At 40.3% G+C, this 18,018-nt stretch overlaps 1 protein-coding gene across 1 annotated transcript in view; it reads left to right on the top strand.

Annotated features, from left to right (window-relative positions):
• The window catches only part of dachd (dachshund d), a gene marked incomplete at its 5' end in the record, with an annotated part of 55,752 nt that extends 38,365 nt beyond the window's left edge, over positions 1-17,387 (top strand). The window contains 5 exon segments of the mRNA NM_001104874.1: positions 6,232-6,377; positions 8,338-8,485; positions 8,882-9,025; positions 10,727-10,795; positions 15,968-17,387. Coding sequence (NP_001098344.1) covers positions 6,232-6,377; positions 8,338-8,485; positions 8,882-9,025; positions 10,727-10,795; positions 15,968-16,005 — 545 coding nt within the window.
• Between the last annotated feature and the right edge of the window lie 631 nt (positions 17,388-18,018).

The following is an 18,018-nucleotide window of genomic DNA, read 5'->3' as shown; positions in this document are numbered from 1 at the left end:
TGAATTGGTTATTAATGGAAAGGCGCAGCCATAGGGCAGTTGAAATTTAATGATATCCTACAAGAAAATATGAGGGTGTCACTCTCCAAAAAGTCATGCTAAATGTCAACATTTTAAGGTCCCGGTGCTAATTTTATGCCTGTGCACAGTAATGTTTTGGAGAGCGTTTAGGAAACACGGCCCAGTGGCCAGCCTGATTATCCCACTCACCTTCTCTCCTCTCTCCAAATGGGTTTGTGCAGCAAGCGATTTCATCTCTAAGTGAAGGGAACAGTGGGGAGGGCAGAAAGAGGGAGCGCTGGAGGAAAACACGCGGTTTGATTTTCATGCTGTGATAAGAGAGTGGGAGCCAAATGTTACCTGTTAATCTAGCCCAAACCGACCGGGGCTCTTGACTTTGTCCCTCAGCAGGGATGGGGCAAACACTCATTTTCCTCTCTCTGTGATGAAAAGGAAATTAGCCTAAATGTGATGAGGATGCATTAGTGTGTGTGCCGCGCATGTGCGTAATGAGTGTGTACGCGACCGAGCCTCTTTGTTTGCAGACTTCTGAGTGCACGTGTGTTTGTCTTTGTTCACAGTGCAAGAACTAAATGGGACGCACGTCATCCCAAAGAAACGGACATTGTATGGATCCCAAAATACTTTCTTTTTACAGCAGGTTCTGCAGGTTAATTGCGTGGCCGACTGAGCCTTCTTGCAGGAAATTTGACCAACAAACGCAAACTTACTATAAAAAGCCAGTAAGAAAGAAGTGGTGAAGTTCAAATTTAGTTTTTTACCTGTTCTCCTTTTTCTGCTACAAAAGAAAAGTCAAAAATAAAGTAAAAAAACACATTAAAATATCACAAATCTGTAAAACAAAACATTCAAATTCTGGAAGTCCAGTGATTAATATTAGGATTATTGTCCGAGCTGGGACCGTACAGACAAAGGGACAAAAGTCAATCTCTCAGATTAAAGGCAAAAATCCTACTACATTTAAACATGCTTAGTGAAATCACAAAACTGTAGTGATTCTGTAAAAAAAAAAGTTGCTTTTCAAGACTAGATTAAAAAAACTGACAAAAAGAAAAAAGAATGATTAAGGAGTTTTGTTTTTAACGGAGAAATTTTAGGACTATTTCTGTTTTTAGAAGGCGGACTGTAAACTGAGTTCAATAATATTGATTCTAAAAATAAATAATTAAATAAAAAAGGGAATTGGATTCCCCTCTGGTGGAGTTAAACCAGTCAGACTTCTATGAAGTCTCAAACTTTTGCCTTTAAGAATTCATTTACAAAACTTTTACAATCAGGGGGGAAAGAAACCCTCAAAAATGTTTGCCTCCAAATCAAAAATGCACATCATCTGAAATGTAATATTTCAATTTATACCAGAACGTTGATAATAGGAAATTAAAAGCTTCTATTGTTAGTGTGAAATCTATTCTGTATGACAAAACTTTGAAAATAAAGAAAAATGAATAATTTTGACAACAAAAAAAGGAAAGTGAATTTAGAATCTAAGAACCTGTAAAATTTGATTTTCTGAATCCTAAACAAAGAATTAATCAAATTATTATCAGTTTGAAATTTACTGTGATCTTAATTTGATCATTAATGAGTTTAATAAATTTGATAAGTAAATACCATAAAAAAATATACATGGAAAAAATCGTCTAAAAATGATCTTTTATTTATTTTCTTAATCTCAAATGTTGGATAATATAAACTATTTATAAATTGCTAATGCGAAACTGCTTATGTTGGTTACAATAGTAAACATTCATTTATTTCAATGTTCCTATTTAATCTTAATCTGGAGAATTAAGACAAATCCATATTATATGAAATAATGGCCTTTATAAGCTAGCAACTGATCACATTAAAACAGTTTCTATTTAATATTTCATATGAAAAATAAATTTGTAAAATGCACCTTTTTCTCTGATTTATCTTATTAGAAATCAATTATCAATTTATATTTTAATCTGCAGCCACTGAATGAACAGAATTGCCTTTCTGTCTTTCATTCTTCCACAGTACATGTGGTTGTTTTACGGCTCCACATGACTGCATTGGTTGCAGAAGACAGATATCTGCCTTGACAAGATTTTTCCGAATGCGCTGTTTTAAGTGCAGGTGGAATAATGCTGCGTTAGCTGCTAATGGCTGTCCGAGAGGTCATAAGTACTCCATTTGAAGGAGGCTGGTTTCCCCGCAGCCCTGGCAGGTCAAATTAAATGTAATTGTGCAGTGAAAAGCAGTGCCTGGCTCTGCGCTGGCTCTGCTGACAACCTTCAGGTTTAGCATTCAGCTCTCCTGCTGCGAGGAACACAGGTTTGCAAGGACAAATGCTTCACCTGTCAATATATCAGACTGACTGGCCAGCCAAAACATACTTCTGCGCCGCTTTCTCCTCTCTTATTCACCCATCTCTGCTTTTCTTCTCGCCATCACTTGTTTTTTTTGTCCATCCGTGGCTCTTTTTCTCATTTCTGACACTCTCCTTGCCCTTTTCCTCACTCTCCTTCTCTGTGTATCTTCCTCTCCCGCGGTTCTTCTTGTGAGTACTCAGCTGAAAGGTCCTGAGGGAGCCAGTTTCAAACACAGGAACCAGAAACATATGGCACATTTTCAACTCCCAAGGTCAATTACAGCTATTTATCCAGAGATTGCAGCTAAATTTCCCAAGGTTTCGTCTAGATTTACCACAGATTGCAACGTGTGTCTGTCACATTTGAAACCAGGCCACCCCCCCACCACCACCCTGCTTCACCGCACTCGCTGTGACTTCCCCTCAAATATTTCAAAGGCTTTCAAGTGGGCTTTACACATGTTTTATCTCTGGTTATCATGTCCCCTATCTTTTTCCCCCCACCTTTTTCCTCAGCTTTGCTGGGTTCAACTGCTGCTTGCAACCCAAATCTAATAACATGTAAATTGGAGATAAGCCCAGAATCCTCCAAGTGCTATTTTTTTTTTTTTTTTTACATTTATAGTTTGTCAAGTCAATTCCTGGCCTCCTGTTTTAACAGCACAACACACGAGGAGTGAGAAAATTAACTGGATAGGTGATTCATCATTGCTAGCACACTGTCAAGGACTCCCTCTGCAGCTATTGAGAGCAGGCGGAGGAGGATGGAGAGAAAAGTGAGGGAGGGGGGGCGTTGTTTTAAATTATGGCATTTCATTGGGAATGCATTGTATTTACAGCGTCCCATTTTTATTTGTGGCTCCTATTATCCACCGAAACAGTTGCGCGTGAAATGTTATTTGTGACAGGGGTGACCTGCGAGTGTTGTTTTTTTGTTTTTTTCCCCCCGCCGTATTTCACAGGCGGAGGGCCTTAACTGTACCTTTGCCGTACGGCGGCGCACAAGGGGCTGTCACAGCTGCGCCTGGCAGCTCTGCTGGCGTAGAAATATCACCAGGAAAACAGTCCTCCCTTCCTCCGCCCCCCATCCCTCCAACTCCCGTCACTGTAATTAAGTCGAAGTCAATGATTCTGGAGCGATGGTGAGAAATAAACATGCAAACACATGCCAGCATTTGCAGCCAAGCACAAAAAGAGAAGTGAAAGAGAGTGTAGGGGAGTTGAGGCATAAGAAGCAAACAAACTACAGATTGTGTTGCTGGGAAATTTACACTCACTTTCATTAAGGCGCTTTGATTATATTGATTAAATTAGCCACATATTAGCTCAAGAGCTGGGAAAACGCCGGTCTTCATGCATAGCTCCTGGTGGAAATGTTATCTGACAAGAGGTGCGGTGCGGTGGTTTGAGTCTGTCGAACAAAACACGCTGTTTGCTTTTTCCCCGAGCATGACAGGTTGTTTCCCCCGCAACAAAGCCATCAAATATTCTCTGTGATCCAACATTGTGTTGGAGGGGCGGCCTGCTGAGTGGGAAGCCCGAGTTTGTTAAAGCAATGATTTATGATTAATGCCAAAACTAAATAAGGGGACAAAGTGCCTACAGTACAAATCAATTACAAAGCTGCAACAGCAGACCTTTCCCCGAGGTCTACTAACGTCTCTAGTTGTTATGGTGATTTTATTGGAGGTAGGTGATGCATGCATATAATACATGCAATACATCTAGATCAGCCGGAGTTGGAGTCAGCTGTAATGCTTTTGATCTTTGATTAGTTATGTTATTGAGATAAAATGGGACTTTCCATTGGTGTGTGAGCAGAGCCTGTCTTTGCCATGAAAGGGCGATACCAAATCAAATAAAGTACATCAGGAATGACTTCTTCTTCTAAAGTATGGTATTTTTGGAGTCGAGTCACTGTTTTTGCATAGTTTGGACAGGGGTGCGACCTATCCTCAAGTGCGACTTATATGTGACTTTTTTTACCAAATAAATAGCAACAAGGTGTGTGTTTCTGTATTTGCTACTTACAGCAATGAAGGAGAAGAAGAAGCATTGGTCAGATTACACCATTCTTGGCCAAGTTGGTTAGAAGCTACACAGTGGAGAAAGTGATATAAAGAGTTAAATTTACTTGAATATTTTTTTTGTTATAGTTATCAAACATTATTTCATTATTATGATTTGCCTTCAAGATTAAATGTCCGACTTGCTCCTGTGTTTTGTTAAAAAAATCCTCCCAATAGCAAGACTAAAGCTACATTCACACCGCTCTCGGCAACGCGGGTCGAAGTGGCCACTATCACTGAAAAGTACGTGAACGCGTGTATCGTGCTGCTGCATTCAAAACTCTTCTGCTCATGCGTAGCCACACAAACTACTTTGACTGTTTTCGGGTCTTTACAGACAAAAGACGCGTCGAAAGTTTAGACCTGGTCAAACTTTGACCAATTAGGAATACCGATTTGGTAGTGATGTTTGGATGACGACCCCTTTATTTAATACAAATGACAACAGTTTAAAAAATCGATCATGAAGGAGCAATGGATGATTTCCATTTGTGCCCGGCTCGAATCATATGACACCAAGTCTTATTTATATTGGAAGAGAGCTGGGAAAGAAAAAATTAGGGTAGGTAATTTAGTATTTTTATGAAGTCAAATTATAAACAAATTTGAATCCATTAGGCACCCATCCGTTCAAATTAATCAACAGAAGTGAAAGGAGAAAGGTTGTTTATCCTCTCTATGGGCCAGCGGTGCATATTTCACCATCTCTCCCATTCAGAGAGAAAAAAATATACTAATTCTCCAAATTGTAAACCTAAACTGTGAATGCTCGTGCGCGGATTTTGGCGCCAGGATGTTTCCAGGGCATTTGCAGATGCTTGAAATAATCTCCAATGTTTTTGCTCAATCTGCTCTGAGGATGGGTGAAATAAATACTTTAAACTAATTAATGTAAGACCAGCTGTTCCCAGCACTTGGCTGGCGTTGGTGAATATTGATGGGCGGGAGATGCAGAGCTGCTCGGCTCTGCTCGCTGTTTGTACATGATTCCGCCTGCCACACAAACACATATAAATACTGGATGAGAGCAGAGAGGTGCTTTGTGCTACACAGTCAGGAATGCACTTTACAAATGAACCCCCCCCCCCCCCCCCCCAGGCACTATAAAAAAAATAAAAAAACACTAAAACAGCTGATGGACGTAACTTCCCAAGAAAAGAACTCGAAAAGACTGGACGCCTTTCTGGGAGATGGTAGAAATTCTTGGCTTGATGAGACAGAATCGTGTCAGATCTGGTGGGGGGGGGGGGCAACAATCAGCAGCGTCTGACAAACTGTTTCAGTGAAACCAGGCCGTACATGTGTCTGCCTGTTTGCCTTCTCCTTTCTCTGCCTCTCCTCCCTCCTCTGAGGCTGGGAGGAGAAGCTGGACAGCAGATGGCAGGGCCCTACCCTTCTGCCGCTGATAAATGGAGGATGATGTCATCTTAAGTTTGACAGGCGCCCATGTGTGCGTGCACAAAGGAAGCCCCGGTCTCTGGGGTCGAGCTGCCTCTCATTTCAGAGTCTGCATGACATCTCTTAAAGAGGGGTGCCAGGATTTATGTTCTACTTGATATAGTTTAACCCCTCGATTACTGGCTTTGAGGAGAAACAAGACCCAGGACTCTCTGAGGGACCCGTCTGTCAGGTCACTGGTTTTTTTAAATGTGTGTGTGTGTTAGGAGGGTGATTGGAGATCAATACAAACCCAGTTACAGCAGCTGGTCAGAATACTTTTATCTTTCAGGTTTTTTTTAATCCAAGTATATCCACCGGTACTTCCTACTGGTCTGCAATCAGGTTATCTTTCCTTTTGTGCAGAAGACAACCCCCTGTGCACTCCGACAGCACGCGACAGCTATGAGCGCTTGTCATTGGCTGGACAGGCCCTGCCTCCAGGTTTCCCCTCGCCATTTCTCTTCCCAGATGGCTTGTCATCAATAGAGACTCTCCTCACCAACATACAGGTACTGTTTATTGACTTTGTTGTGCCCTCCTGGAACCTCAGCATGTCTGTTTATGCTTTTACACTGCACCTCTAACCCCTGTAACCCAAAGGTTACACAGACTGAGTTTAATAAGAAGAGCTTACTGACACAGATGTACATCCAACCTTAAGGTAGCACTATACAAAATATTTGGTGTTGTTGTGATTTAAAAAAAAAGAAGTTGCATGTAGCCAAAACCTGATTGGAGTTTTGGTTTTTTAACAAAATATGCTGTAGAGGAAAATTGTCTCCATGAAGGAATAACAATACCTAAATACCTTAAAGTTTTTCATATGAGCATAACAACAAAAATATTTGTAAGGGCAAAGAAAAAGGTGTATCATCTGCATAAAGGTTATACAAAAAGGTCTTAGTATTAATTGTCAAAGTGGTAACATATAGAGTAGAATAGACTAGAATAGAATAGACCCACAAGGGGGAAATGAACTTGTTACCATAGGTCTATTAAAAACAACAGACAATAAAAAACACTAAACAATACATGTAAAGAATGAATATCAACAGTAATTGTTGTCCAGAGTCTATGAGACGTTGTGGACTCTAATAGCTGACAGCTACAGCCAATTACACTAAGACGCTTGTGACCGGAAAAACTCCCACATGCAAACTCTGCACAGAAAGGATCCAGCTAGGATTCAAACCAGCTGAGAAGCGAGAGTGCTGACCAGAACGCCATCAAGCAGGTTTTCTTTTAACTTCACCCTCTTAAATGCTTCTGTTCCATCATAGTCCATCATAAAAAGCAATCTTTTTGTGAAATCTATCCAAGTTACGAAAAAACTTTGATCCAGTGTGTTAAGATAGAACCCCTAATTTACTAATTTTTTTAAGTTTAATTGTGTGGGCCCTCATCATAAAGTAGCTGGGATTGGCTCCAGCAGCCCCATGACCCCAAAAGAGATTCAACAGGTTCTGATTATAGATGGATGGATCATTTAGTTTGTTTCCATAATGAACATAGATAACTATAACCAAAGCATTGATGCAAACAGGACTCATTCCTCTCAGCCTACAATTTAGACCTAATCTCCCCTTCAATTAGAGTCATGAATGAATTCGCCCACCGTCCGAGTCAAATGTTGCCCTTTGTACTGCACTTAGAAGCGCCGACAGTAGAGGCTCACTTCTTGTTTTGCTTGTTCTTAGACAACCACAATAAGCTCTCAGCTCTCCTCCACGTCATCTCTTATTACAATCTTTGGATTGAATATTTATATACAAATCAACAAAAGGAAACCAAGCAGAAAATGAAGATAGAGCAAGTCGGCATAAATTGGGGTTAGTAGAATCCACAATTAGTGCCCAGTGCATTCCATGTAATTGCATGTGGATGGGGAATATCTGGGATAAAAATGGCGATGATACTGTATAACCTTCACATGGGAATGTAGGACTGTTGGGAGCGTTTTTAGAGATATACTTGTCATTAATGTAATTGAGCCAAAGCAGACTTACAGCAGTGGGCTCTATATGTTTAAAAGTAGGGCAGTTTCTCACCAATTAGTAACTAAAGAACAGACTTTAGAAATAATTATCAATGTTTTTATTAATAAATTCTTTAGTAGTTTAGGGTTTTCTCAATCCAGCACAGTTCTGTAAGAGTTTCATGTTGTTGTCTTGTGTTTCCTCTCCGGTATTTTAGAGCTGGGGTTAAAAGGAAGCCCAAAAACAAGGGCAGAAATTCTGGCCGGTCCTCATTTGTGGCTCGCTGATTAAAGCCGTCTCCTTTGATAAAAGGACCAGTTCAGGTGTGGCTCTGACTGAAAGCAGCCAGCTGCAGCTTCTCGCCTCTGCTCAGTTGCTTTCGGGGTGGTTTGCAGCCACTTTGTCTCAAAAGCTCTTAAATAGCCTGCATCACTCTCACCTGTGTATGGCCCGCACTGTACATATGTGTGTGTGTGTGTGTGTGTGTGTGCAGGGCCTGCTCAAAGTGGCGATCGACAACGCACGAGCTCAGGAGAAGCAGGTGCAGCTGGAGAAGACGGAGCTGAAGATGGAGTTGTTCAGAGAGAGGGAGCTCAGGGAGACCCTGGAGAAGCAGCTCGCCGTGGAGCAGAAGAACAGAGGTACCAGCTGACCACTGCTAAGGCCTCAGCAGCTGTGTGTGCGCACACATCACTGCAGATGTTCCTGGTTGAGACAGACACTCTGAGCCGCTGCGCTTACAAATAAAAGGCTCCGATTCTCCTCGCCTTAGCATAATTAGCATAATGTAAAGTACATGTTTTATACCCACTTACTCCTACACTCATGCAAAATGCATCATCCTGCGTAACTGTATCGTTTATGTTTAATGAGAGAAATTCAGGAAAAATATCCTAATAAATGTTTCAATTAGCTTGAATCCCCTTCAGCAGTTTGCTAAGTCATTGTCAGTATTTGCTCGGATTCTCTCTTGGAGACCTTTCTGTGTCATGAAATATTTAGATGCTTGATTTTATGGAGGTCTTTCTCTGTTTCAGCAATCATCCAAAAGCGTCTGAAGAAGGAGAAGAAGGCCAAGAGGAAACTCCAGGAGGCTCTGGAATACGAATCCAAAAGGAGGGAGCAGGCCGAGCAGACCCTGAAGCAGCCGTCTCCCTCTGACAGCATGCGCTCGCTCAACGGTCAGACACCGTCACACGCCGTTCTGCCGTCTCTGCAGAAACTCAGCAGCTTTTCTATTTTAAATCACCCCTTTACTGTCTTTAGTCACTTTTTTTTTGGTTTTTCAAACTGGGAAAAACTATTTTCCTAAAACCTTTTGATTTATGTTTAATAAAAGTGTTGGTCATCTTTTATTTGAATTATTGTCTGATACAATAATGTATTATCAGGCTGCAGTGATGCAATGATTATGTCGATGAAGTGATTTTTAGCATCTTTTCATCAAATTATTGAAACCCAACTGAAGGAATAAAAATATAAGCAAACATCTAAAAAAACATTTATAAGAAATTATAAAAAGAATGCAATTGTCAGCAAATGACAGAAAGTTAGACAGAGCAGCACAGAAGGAGAACACGATAAAGCAGAAGCATTACTTTGGAGTAAATATTAACGTCTCATCAGACTTAAAAGATGTTAGAATATCCCTTTTCAAAAAAGAACAAACTTTTTCAGACTAATAGGAGGTCAAGAAAGAAAAAAAATAACTTTCCTAAAAGTTCTCAATGCTAGAATTTAGGATTTTATTTTTTCTCAGGCTAAACGCCTGTATTCCAGGCAACGAATCAAATAATACAATGTAAAATGTAAGTAAAATTGTGAATTTATAAATAAAATAGTATTTTGATACTTAGTTTCTTTCGCTAGAAAAGTCAATTTAACAATAAACAACAACAAAAAAGATTGGGGACACCTGGTGGCTAACTGAAGTCATAGCAGCCTCCTGTAAACTAACAATTTAGATCCATGGTCAGCAAAAAACAATCAAAGAACGCACAAGCTCTATAAATGTTACATAAAATAATATTTAATTGCAGATTTTTTGCTCAAATATAAACCGTTCAATTAAAAACTAGATCAGAGTTGGATTCTGCTGTAACTGATGTTGTTGGGATTATCACAGAAACATCACAAAAGACACAAGTGATGAGGTTAGCTTCAAAAAGTGGATGAATAGTGATTTGTATTTACAGTTTGTAATGCTGACTCATGGATTGTCCTTAAAAGACTTAGTTTCTTTAGGTAAATCTGCTTTTTGTTCATTTTTATACAAATATTACTAATTTGAAAGGTAAAACTTTTACTTTTGTTACATTTGAATCGCTATTTCTGTAAAAAAAAAAATCTTTTTAAAATCAAACAAAATTCTTTTTTGCTTGATACCCAGTGATACTCAGCCCTAAAAATAATTGTGACTTATTAATAAATCAAAAATTTTAAAATAAAATTTACAATGGCTAATAAAAAAAAAGTAGTTGCTGCTCTATTTTGGAATCTGAAGTTAGCCTGTTTAGTCTGAGGAATTAGCTTAAAAATGTCTATTGAATCATCAACAAATGGAGTTATAAAGTGAATATTTCAATGCCAAATGTATCCATGCTTAAAATATCACAAATATAAGTGTGAACGATTGTGTAGTTTGCAGCTTTCCCTTTCAGATGTCTGCAGACAAAAAAACAATGTTCTTTGAAGAGCTTTGATTTGAGAGGCTTTTTTTGATGGTCAGAACACAGAGAGGCACAACATCACACGCGTTCTGTCATGTTCAGCAGAGATGCAGCTCCAAGGCTCTTGTTTTGAACAAACGATGCTGCGAAGGTGGCGCGGTGATAGGTGGATGTCAGGCGACTTTAACGGCGGTGATCGCTCTCTCCTCGCAGACTCTCTGACCCCTGAGATGGAGAGTGACCGCAGCAGTGGAAGAACAGATGCTGAAAGGACAATACAAGGTACAGCCGCTCAGATGAGACAATAAATCTCTCTGCCTTCCCTCTTTTTTTCTTCTTCCTAGCTTTAAATTTCACTCTGCTGTGCTCTGCCCCCCTTGTCTTCCTACTGCAGCCCCCTTTTCTACACACACACACACACACACACATGAGCTTCACTTTATGAACATTAGTGTTTCTCTGCCTGCTGTTCAGACATACACCACCATCTGGGCCTCTGCACCAGGTCAAGAACATGGTGTTTTTTTAGAGTATTAGCCCCCTTTTTTGACTTTTAGGGGCTTTCTGCAGACAGGTCACCGCCAGCCACAGGAAGCCGATCGACCAAAGTAAGAAAGCAAGGGGGGGAAAAGTTGCTTATTTACAACTCAGGAAGCATTAATGAGTCATAAAACCTCAAAAAGCTGCACAATGCCTCCTTTGATAGTAGTAATCGAGGCAAATCAATCCACTTTATGAATAAGCGTGTGCATTTTTAATGGTTTGTTTGTTTGCAAGCCTTGGGGGTGCTGTTTGTGTTTGCAGCGATAACCTCTGTAGACCGTCTGCTATCTGTGTTTACCCAGATACAAGACACCTCGCAGAAGCTGAATATCCTCATTATTACTCCGACGTCCTGCTTTAATACGCCTCAGCCGCGTCTGCTGGGAACCGCCCTTATCAGTGGGAGAGGTCCCAATTTAACGCCGCGTGCAATTTGCAGCTGAAAGTAGGGAAATGTTCACCTTTCTTTTTTGCGTGCAGGAGGAAACTGGGTGTAACTGCCTAAATGTGGACTGTTGGAGTCGATTTTTTTTAAAACGAGCAAAAAGATGAGTCCTCCTTAATTAAATGTCATTCAGACGCGGCGGGGATCGGAAACAGTTTGATGTCCAAAGAAAAGAAAAGCATGTGTCATCATTTATGAATAACTTCAACACAAAGTAAATATCATTTCAGACCAAATTAGTATATTTGGCCACTTTCTTACTTCTATAGAGAGCCGACTCTTTGTGGTGTAAATGCAGGGCTGCCTGTTCCATTGATCACAATCGATCGAGTGTGGATAGTCGCCCGCCATCAAAACTGAACATGCAAAAAGAGACAGCAGATGTGGAGTGTTTTTCCTCCTAAACTCAGAAAGGGGCGAGCGAACGTTTAAAGTCAGACTCCTAACCGTGGAGGTCGCTGCTAACATGCCTCATTTTTTTCTCGAGTGGCCCGAGGAACACGGAACATTTTTGTTGTCAGCAAACTCCTCGAAAAAGGATAAAAGAACTTTTTATCATGTTTTACTTGATTATCTAAATTCTTCCATCTTTTTCATGACATTTGCCAGATTCAATCTTTTGAGTCTCAAAATCTGATTTACATAGTAAGTCTGTTTATCTAAGTAGATAATTATGAATTATGATTATATGTATATATGTCCATTTGCTGTCCAAACTTCCATTTTTGGGTTACAGTTTTGTTTTTAGTTTGACTTGTGATTTGTGCGTTGCAAAAAAAACAGCAAAAACTTGGAAAAATCCTTTATTTAGCTTGTTAATGAGCAAATAACAATAAAGAAACATCTTTAAGTTAGCGTGTTCTAAGCCTGGGTTAATGCAATAAATATAATGTAGTGCAATGTAATCCATTCTAATATGCAAGAAACCTGATGGGATGCAGTGGAGATGCATAGATATTTATTTGTAATATTTAACACAACCTTTGGTGGAGCTGGCCAAAAAAGAGTGGGCACCTCTGCCATAGTCTGCTGCAGGCATCCTCCTCATCATCACGGCCTGGAAGAGTGAAATGCAGCTGAATATGCGGCTGCACTTTTTTTTTTGTGTGTGTGTTTTGTTCAATTAGAGAAGCATTTGTCTGCCACCCATGTCTCCTCTACTCTGCTCTGCAAGCCTCGCTGTATAATTAACCTCAAATGGCAAAAAATGATGTTGATAAATTACACAAGCAGAAGGGGGGAAAAAACAACCCGCGTGGAAGCCGAGAGAGAAACGTGTGGGAGCACCGTCGCCGCCGAACCTCAAGAAAAAGGGGGGGGGGCGAATGGGGAAAATAACGAGGGCATCATTTTGGAGAACTAATTATTTCTATTTGTCTTTTGTCACACTTCTCTAATTCTGCGATATTAACACAGTCTGTGTTTATTAATTGCTTTTACAGCGTCTTGAACGGGGTCCAAAAAGGGAATGAGGCTCTTTTCACAGGCGAAGGCGAGCTTCGGGGACCGTACCTCGCCAGTTACTGCCTGGCAACGGTGCACGTGCGAACGGTCCCTCCCCTTAGCGGCCTCCCCAGATCCTCGCCGCCTCCCACTCCACGCGTCGTCGGGCGAGTTTACACGACCCTGCGCGCCAAGATAAAGTTCTTTGTTGCCGAGATTAAACATCAAAACAGTTAAAGTGAAATTAAAATTAAATGAATGAATGTCACTGAAGCAAAAAAGACTGTAATTAATGGATCCCTTAATTGTCTTCATAAAATATTTGCATGGGCATGATTTGCATAATTTACATGTATTAATTAATCTTTCAAAGGAATTTTGTGCTGAGAGAAGCCAAAGGAAAAAAAAATCCCTTTGTTTTATTCGGCATCTAATGAAATATTTATTTTCTTTAATGAACTTTTCATCTTGATTTGAATATAAAAATACTAAAGTTTGAGCGTTTTCTAATGAGGGCCCCTCGTAGGAACGGCGTGTTGGGACGCGCCGCGTTTTGTCGCCAGCAGATGTTTCCGGCTTTGCGCTCATATTGCTCCCTGATTGGGAGGAAGGATTGGAGAGAAAAAAAAGCAGCCAGACCTGCTTGTTCCAAGCCTTTCATTTGAATTTGATCTATTAGAAGTGAAACTCTGCAATATTTAACAACCTCTTGACAATGTATTAAATGTCATCATCCATCAAATAATCAAATTGTCTTTGTTTTCATTAACACCCCTATAAATTGCTCCAACTGTGAATCCGGGCAGACAGGCTGGCTGTGAAGCCATGTTTCATCCTGTCCCGGTGTGGGAGCTCACGTGTGCCTCCTCCTCCTCCTCCTCCGCTTCTTTTGCTCGCCGTTTTCCGCGCCGCCGCCGTGACTTTTACGCAGGACTCACTGGTTGCCGCTGGAATTGCTCCCGCCAGAGTGCGATGCCTTTGAGACCCACAGCAGTGCTGGGTAATTAGCCCGTGTGTTTGCACAGCTCCCCCCCCGCCTCTCCCACTCGCACTGTACACACATTCAGACACACAAGCTTTTGTCGTCTCCTCTGTCTGCCACACCAAACACAGCCGGAAAGGTTAAGCAGGAGTCGTTATGGAATATTTCAACCACAATGACTATTGATTTTAACCATTAGCACCAAAAAAGCTGCAACTCTGCCTGATAGATAGAAAAAATACACGTTTTTTTCATAGCGGAGTATCCTGATGCTGGACCCCCTCCCTGCAGAAGTATAAATGGAGTTAGAAGACATTGTACGCAGGTGTATCCTCCAGCAGTGCCTCCGCTTCCCCGCGCTGCTTGTGTCATGTCCAACAAGCCAGGCCGCTAAACGCCTTTGTGCAGGCGTTCGCTTTAACATTGAATTATTCAAGCGCTGCCACGGAGAGCTTCTTAAAGGCATTATTGTAGCTTTCTGCAGCGGAGGAAATGTGAAGGTAATAAACGTCAAACAGGCTCCTGAGCGCTGCCTAACAGATGCTCGCAGCAGCCCGGCGTCGCCGCAGCGCTGCTCGCTCAGGCGAGCACTCAGACAGGAGAACTCGCCGGCAGTGGACAACGCTTGTTAGGCTGGAGGTGATACCAGGAGTGTCTGCATTTTTGCAGTTTTCCTTGATCTAACACCTCAAAAAAGTCACACTGCCTAAAGGAGGAACAGGACACTAACCTGAAGAAGAAAATGACTAGAAAGCAAAAATGATCTGTAATTGTTACTCAAGAAATCTCCTACTAAAATATAGACACAAGGACTTCCACATAAGCACCTAAAATGAGAAAAACTGTAGATAGAATTCATTCAAACTGAATAGCCCAATCATATGTTGTTGTTTTTTTGCTAGTTTCTAAGCAAATGGTTTGTATTTTTGGAGTTTTTATTCTTAATTGTAGTTTATTTTGATGAAAGTGACCAAAATCCAGTGTAATAAGTGGAAATGACTCAATTTGGAACACAATGAGGACAGCATTTTAGCACAAGTTCGCCCACCTTAATATATTCTCATAACATCTAAATTTAACATTTATTCTGAAGACTTAAAATTCAATTTTTCTTTCTAAAGTAATGCCACTCTAACTTTATTGAACATCCTTCAAATTCAACCTAAAATTTCAGAACAATTTGATTTTATTTCTTTAGATGATATAGAAGGTTTTAGGGCCAAATGTTATTCTATACAGTATTTCATTAGCATTAAATACAAATGAACATTTTATTGCAAACTTTTCAAATCTTTACATAGAAAACAGAAACATTTAAATAGGATTTTACCTAAAGTTCTGTTCAGTTATGCCTCTTCACATTCAACTCCTTGAAAACAGTCACAGACAAAGTTGTTTTGTGTTTGACTAAAAAAAAATATGCCAGTGTCTACTTCTCCCTCACTGTCGACTCTTCTTCCTTTTTCCAGCTGACATTTTAGAAATGAGGGTCACAGAAGGGTCGCACGGCGTTGCCAAAGGTTTACAGCGCCTTGAAACCTAATTTAGCCAAGAGCCATCAGGAGATCGTGCGCACACATTTTAGAAAATGCTGGGGGTGTCTATGCGGCCCACGGCCCGGACTTTGGACATGCTTGGTATAAAGCAAAACAGCTTAATCCCTGGTACAACATCGTGAAAGTCTAAAAACAAAGTTTGGAACCTTTGCAAGGACTAAATAGTTTGCAGTGCGGCTGGAATGCAGTCCACATTGTGCGGGTGTTGTTGTGTTATTGTGCTTGACTATAAAAGCCTTCTGGAGCGCATAGTTAAAGGTGATAAAAGTTGAATCACTGCATGCGATGTTTAATCCTGTTTGCCATGGCTACTATATCTGATCCTTTGAATCAGCCTCAGAATTCATTGTGAAATTGAAAGACTAGAGGGCAACAGAAAGTTTCACCAACATCCTGAGCTAACGTCTTTGCATCAGCAGGATGTTAGCTGTTGGCTAATCGCTATCTGTGTGTGTGTGTGTGTGTGTGTGTGTCCTCTGTTGCAGATGGAAGACTGTTCCTGAAAACCACAGTGATGTACTGATAAGACTGCAAAGAGCTGGAGGAAGGATTTTCATTGGTTGGAGCTGGTTTCAGGAGAAGCTGCTTGTTGGTGGAAGTCACCGAAACTCTGGAGGAGTAGGAATGTAGAATAAGAATCCTTTTCCTTTGAAAAATCACAGAGGCTGAGGTTAAAAAAAAAAAAAAAAAGTGTGTGAAAGCAGCTTCACAGCCCACGTGAAGGATCACCATATAACCCGAGCACAGAAAAAAATGTACCCGTGGTACATTCTTGGTAATAACGCCTAAATCCACAGCACTGAAGATTTTTATACTGTATCTCAGCCAGCGAGAAAGCTTCGAAACGGGGACAAAATCTACGAAATTCGACTGAATCTTTGTTTTGTATTTCAAATTGAATTGGAAGAAGCGGAGAAAAATAGAAACTGTCCATAAAAAAAACACAAAAAAAGGAAGAAAACCAACGTTTGGTTTTCATGTTTTCTAAATTAGATGACGTTACAATCAAGTTTCCTTTTTACCGTTGTACATAGCAAGACTGATAATAGGAAAAGACCCAACAAGTGTGTGTGTATATAACGTTAAGAGGTATTGTGTATGCAGTAGAGCTTTTAGGCAAACAATACCATCATTTCTATAAACTTCCCCTTTTTCTTTTCTCTGAGCCATCGTCTTTTTTTTCCTATAGCTGCCATTTTTTGGTGGGAAAGCATGCAGGCATGTAAATGTTTGTCCTGGAAATATGATATTTAATAAATCCTATATTGTGCTGAGCAAATATTACAACTCACCCCAAGCCCAGAGGATTTGGAACCCCGGATGAGGACGTTTCACTCTCCAAAAGGATGACTTTTGCTGTTGATATTTACTGTAATCTTTGTAACAGAGGATAATATTTCTTGGATTTTACTGTACGTTTTTTTGTCACCACTCACTTTCAAAAAGTTTTTTTTTTTCCAAGTGTCTGGTCAAATCATCATTGTGTTTGCCAGCTTGAAAAACAATCAATCAGGATGCAAGTTTTTTTTAAGGAAAAAAAGAACTCCTGCTATGACAGAACTCCAGTCCCTGGTAAACCTTAAACAAGTGAACTTTTTACAGTGTTTCCTGATATCCCGATGAGAAATAACTTCCTGTTTTCCTTCCCTAAAGACTTTTGGTGCTGAAACACCAGTGTATATTCTCTAGTCATGAGCTGATGTCAGTCCTTCCACTGCAGAACAGTTGCCGTGTTACAGTCCAAAGGGGGGGGGGGGAGCAGGGGCGTCCCGTGCTCACCTTGTGTTTGTTCCTTTCGTTCTCTATGGAGTGTCTCGGTCTGTTGTCACTGATAACTTATATAGCTTCTCGAATCATCTCTTTATGTACTTCAAATTCCAATAAAGTTAACATGTTGCTGATAAACTCTGGGAGTCACGTATGTTGCTCGGGTGTGGATGGACGTCTCACATGACACACACACACACACCAAAACCCTTCCAAAGCGCAGCCGCGTTTGTTCTTTACACTTTTCAATGATTGTGTTGTTTGGTGTTTTTACGGCATTTACAATCACTCCAACTTTTAACCTTTTATTATTTTTTATGGACGGCCTAAAAAAGCATTGAAGGGGTTGCTGGACAGTAGAAAAATGAACAAGCGTCTTGTTATTCGCTTTGCGTTGCAGTAAAAACATGTATGTGTTATCGGAAGAAGAGAAAATCTTTGGTTTCTTGCCCTCTTCTCAGACAATAGTGTGTGTGAGCTTTTTTAACTTCTTTTTTTATGCTTAAGCTTATTCTGCAGAAATGTGTTCATGTGTTCTTTACTTCTTAAGCCCTAATTCACAGAATTCCAAAGAATACCGTAACAATTCTTTTTAAACCATCTAAATTAAAAAGTATTAAAGACTCAGGTTATTTAAAATTAACATGTTCTTGGAGGACAAATACTAAGAACATGAAGCTCAGAATTGCATTTTTGAGTATTTCTTTATTCAAATCATTTTGATTGAGGAACAGACGGAAACATTAGTTTGAAAAAGATGGTATTTGTA

Source organism: Oryzias latipes, chromosome 21 (genome assembly GCF_053564925.1).
Source record: "Oryzias latipes strain Hd-rR chromosome 21, Olatipes_Hd-rR_3.1".
NCBI classification, from domain to species: domain Eukaryota; kingdom Metazoa; phylum Chordata; class Actinopteri; order Beloniformes; family Adrianichthyidae; genus Oryzias; species Oryzias latipes.
Note: the sequence above shows the minus strand (reverse complement) of the source record. Positions and strands in the feature narration are given on the sequence as shown.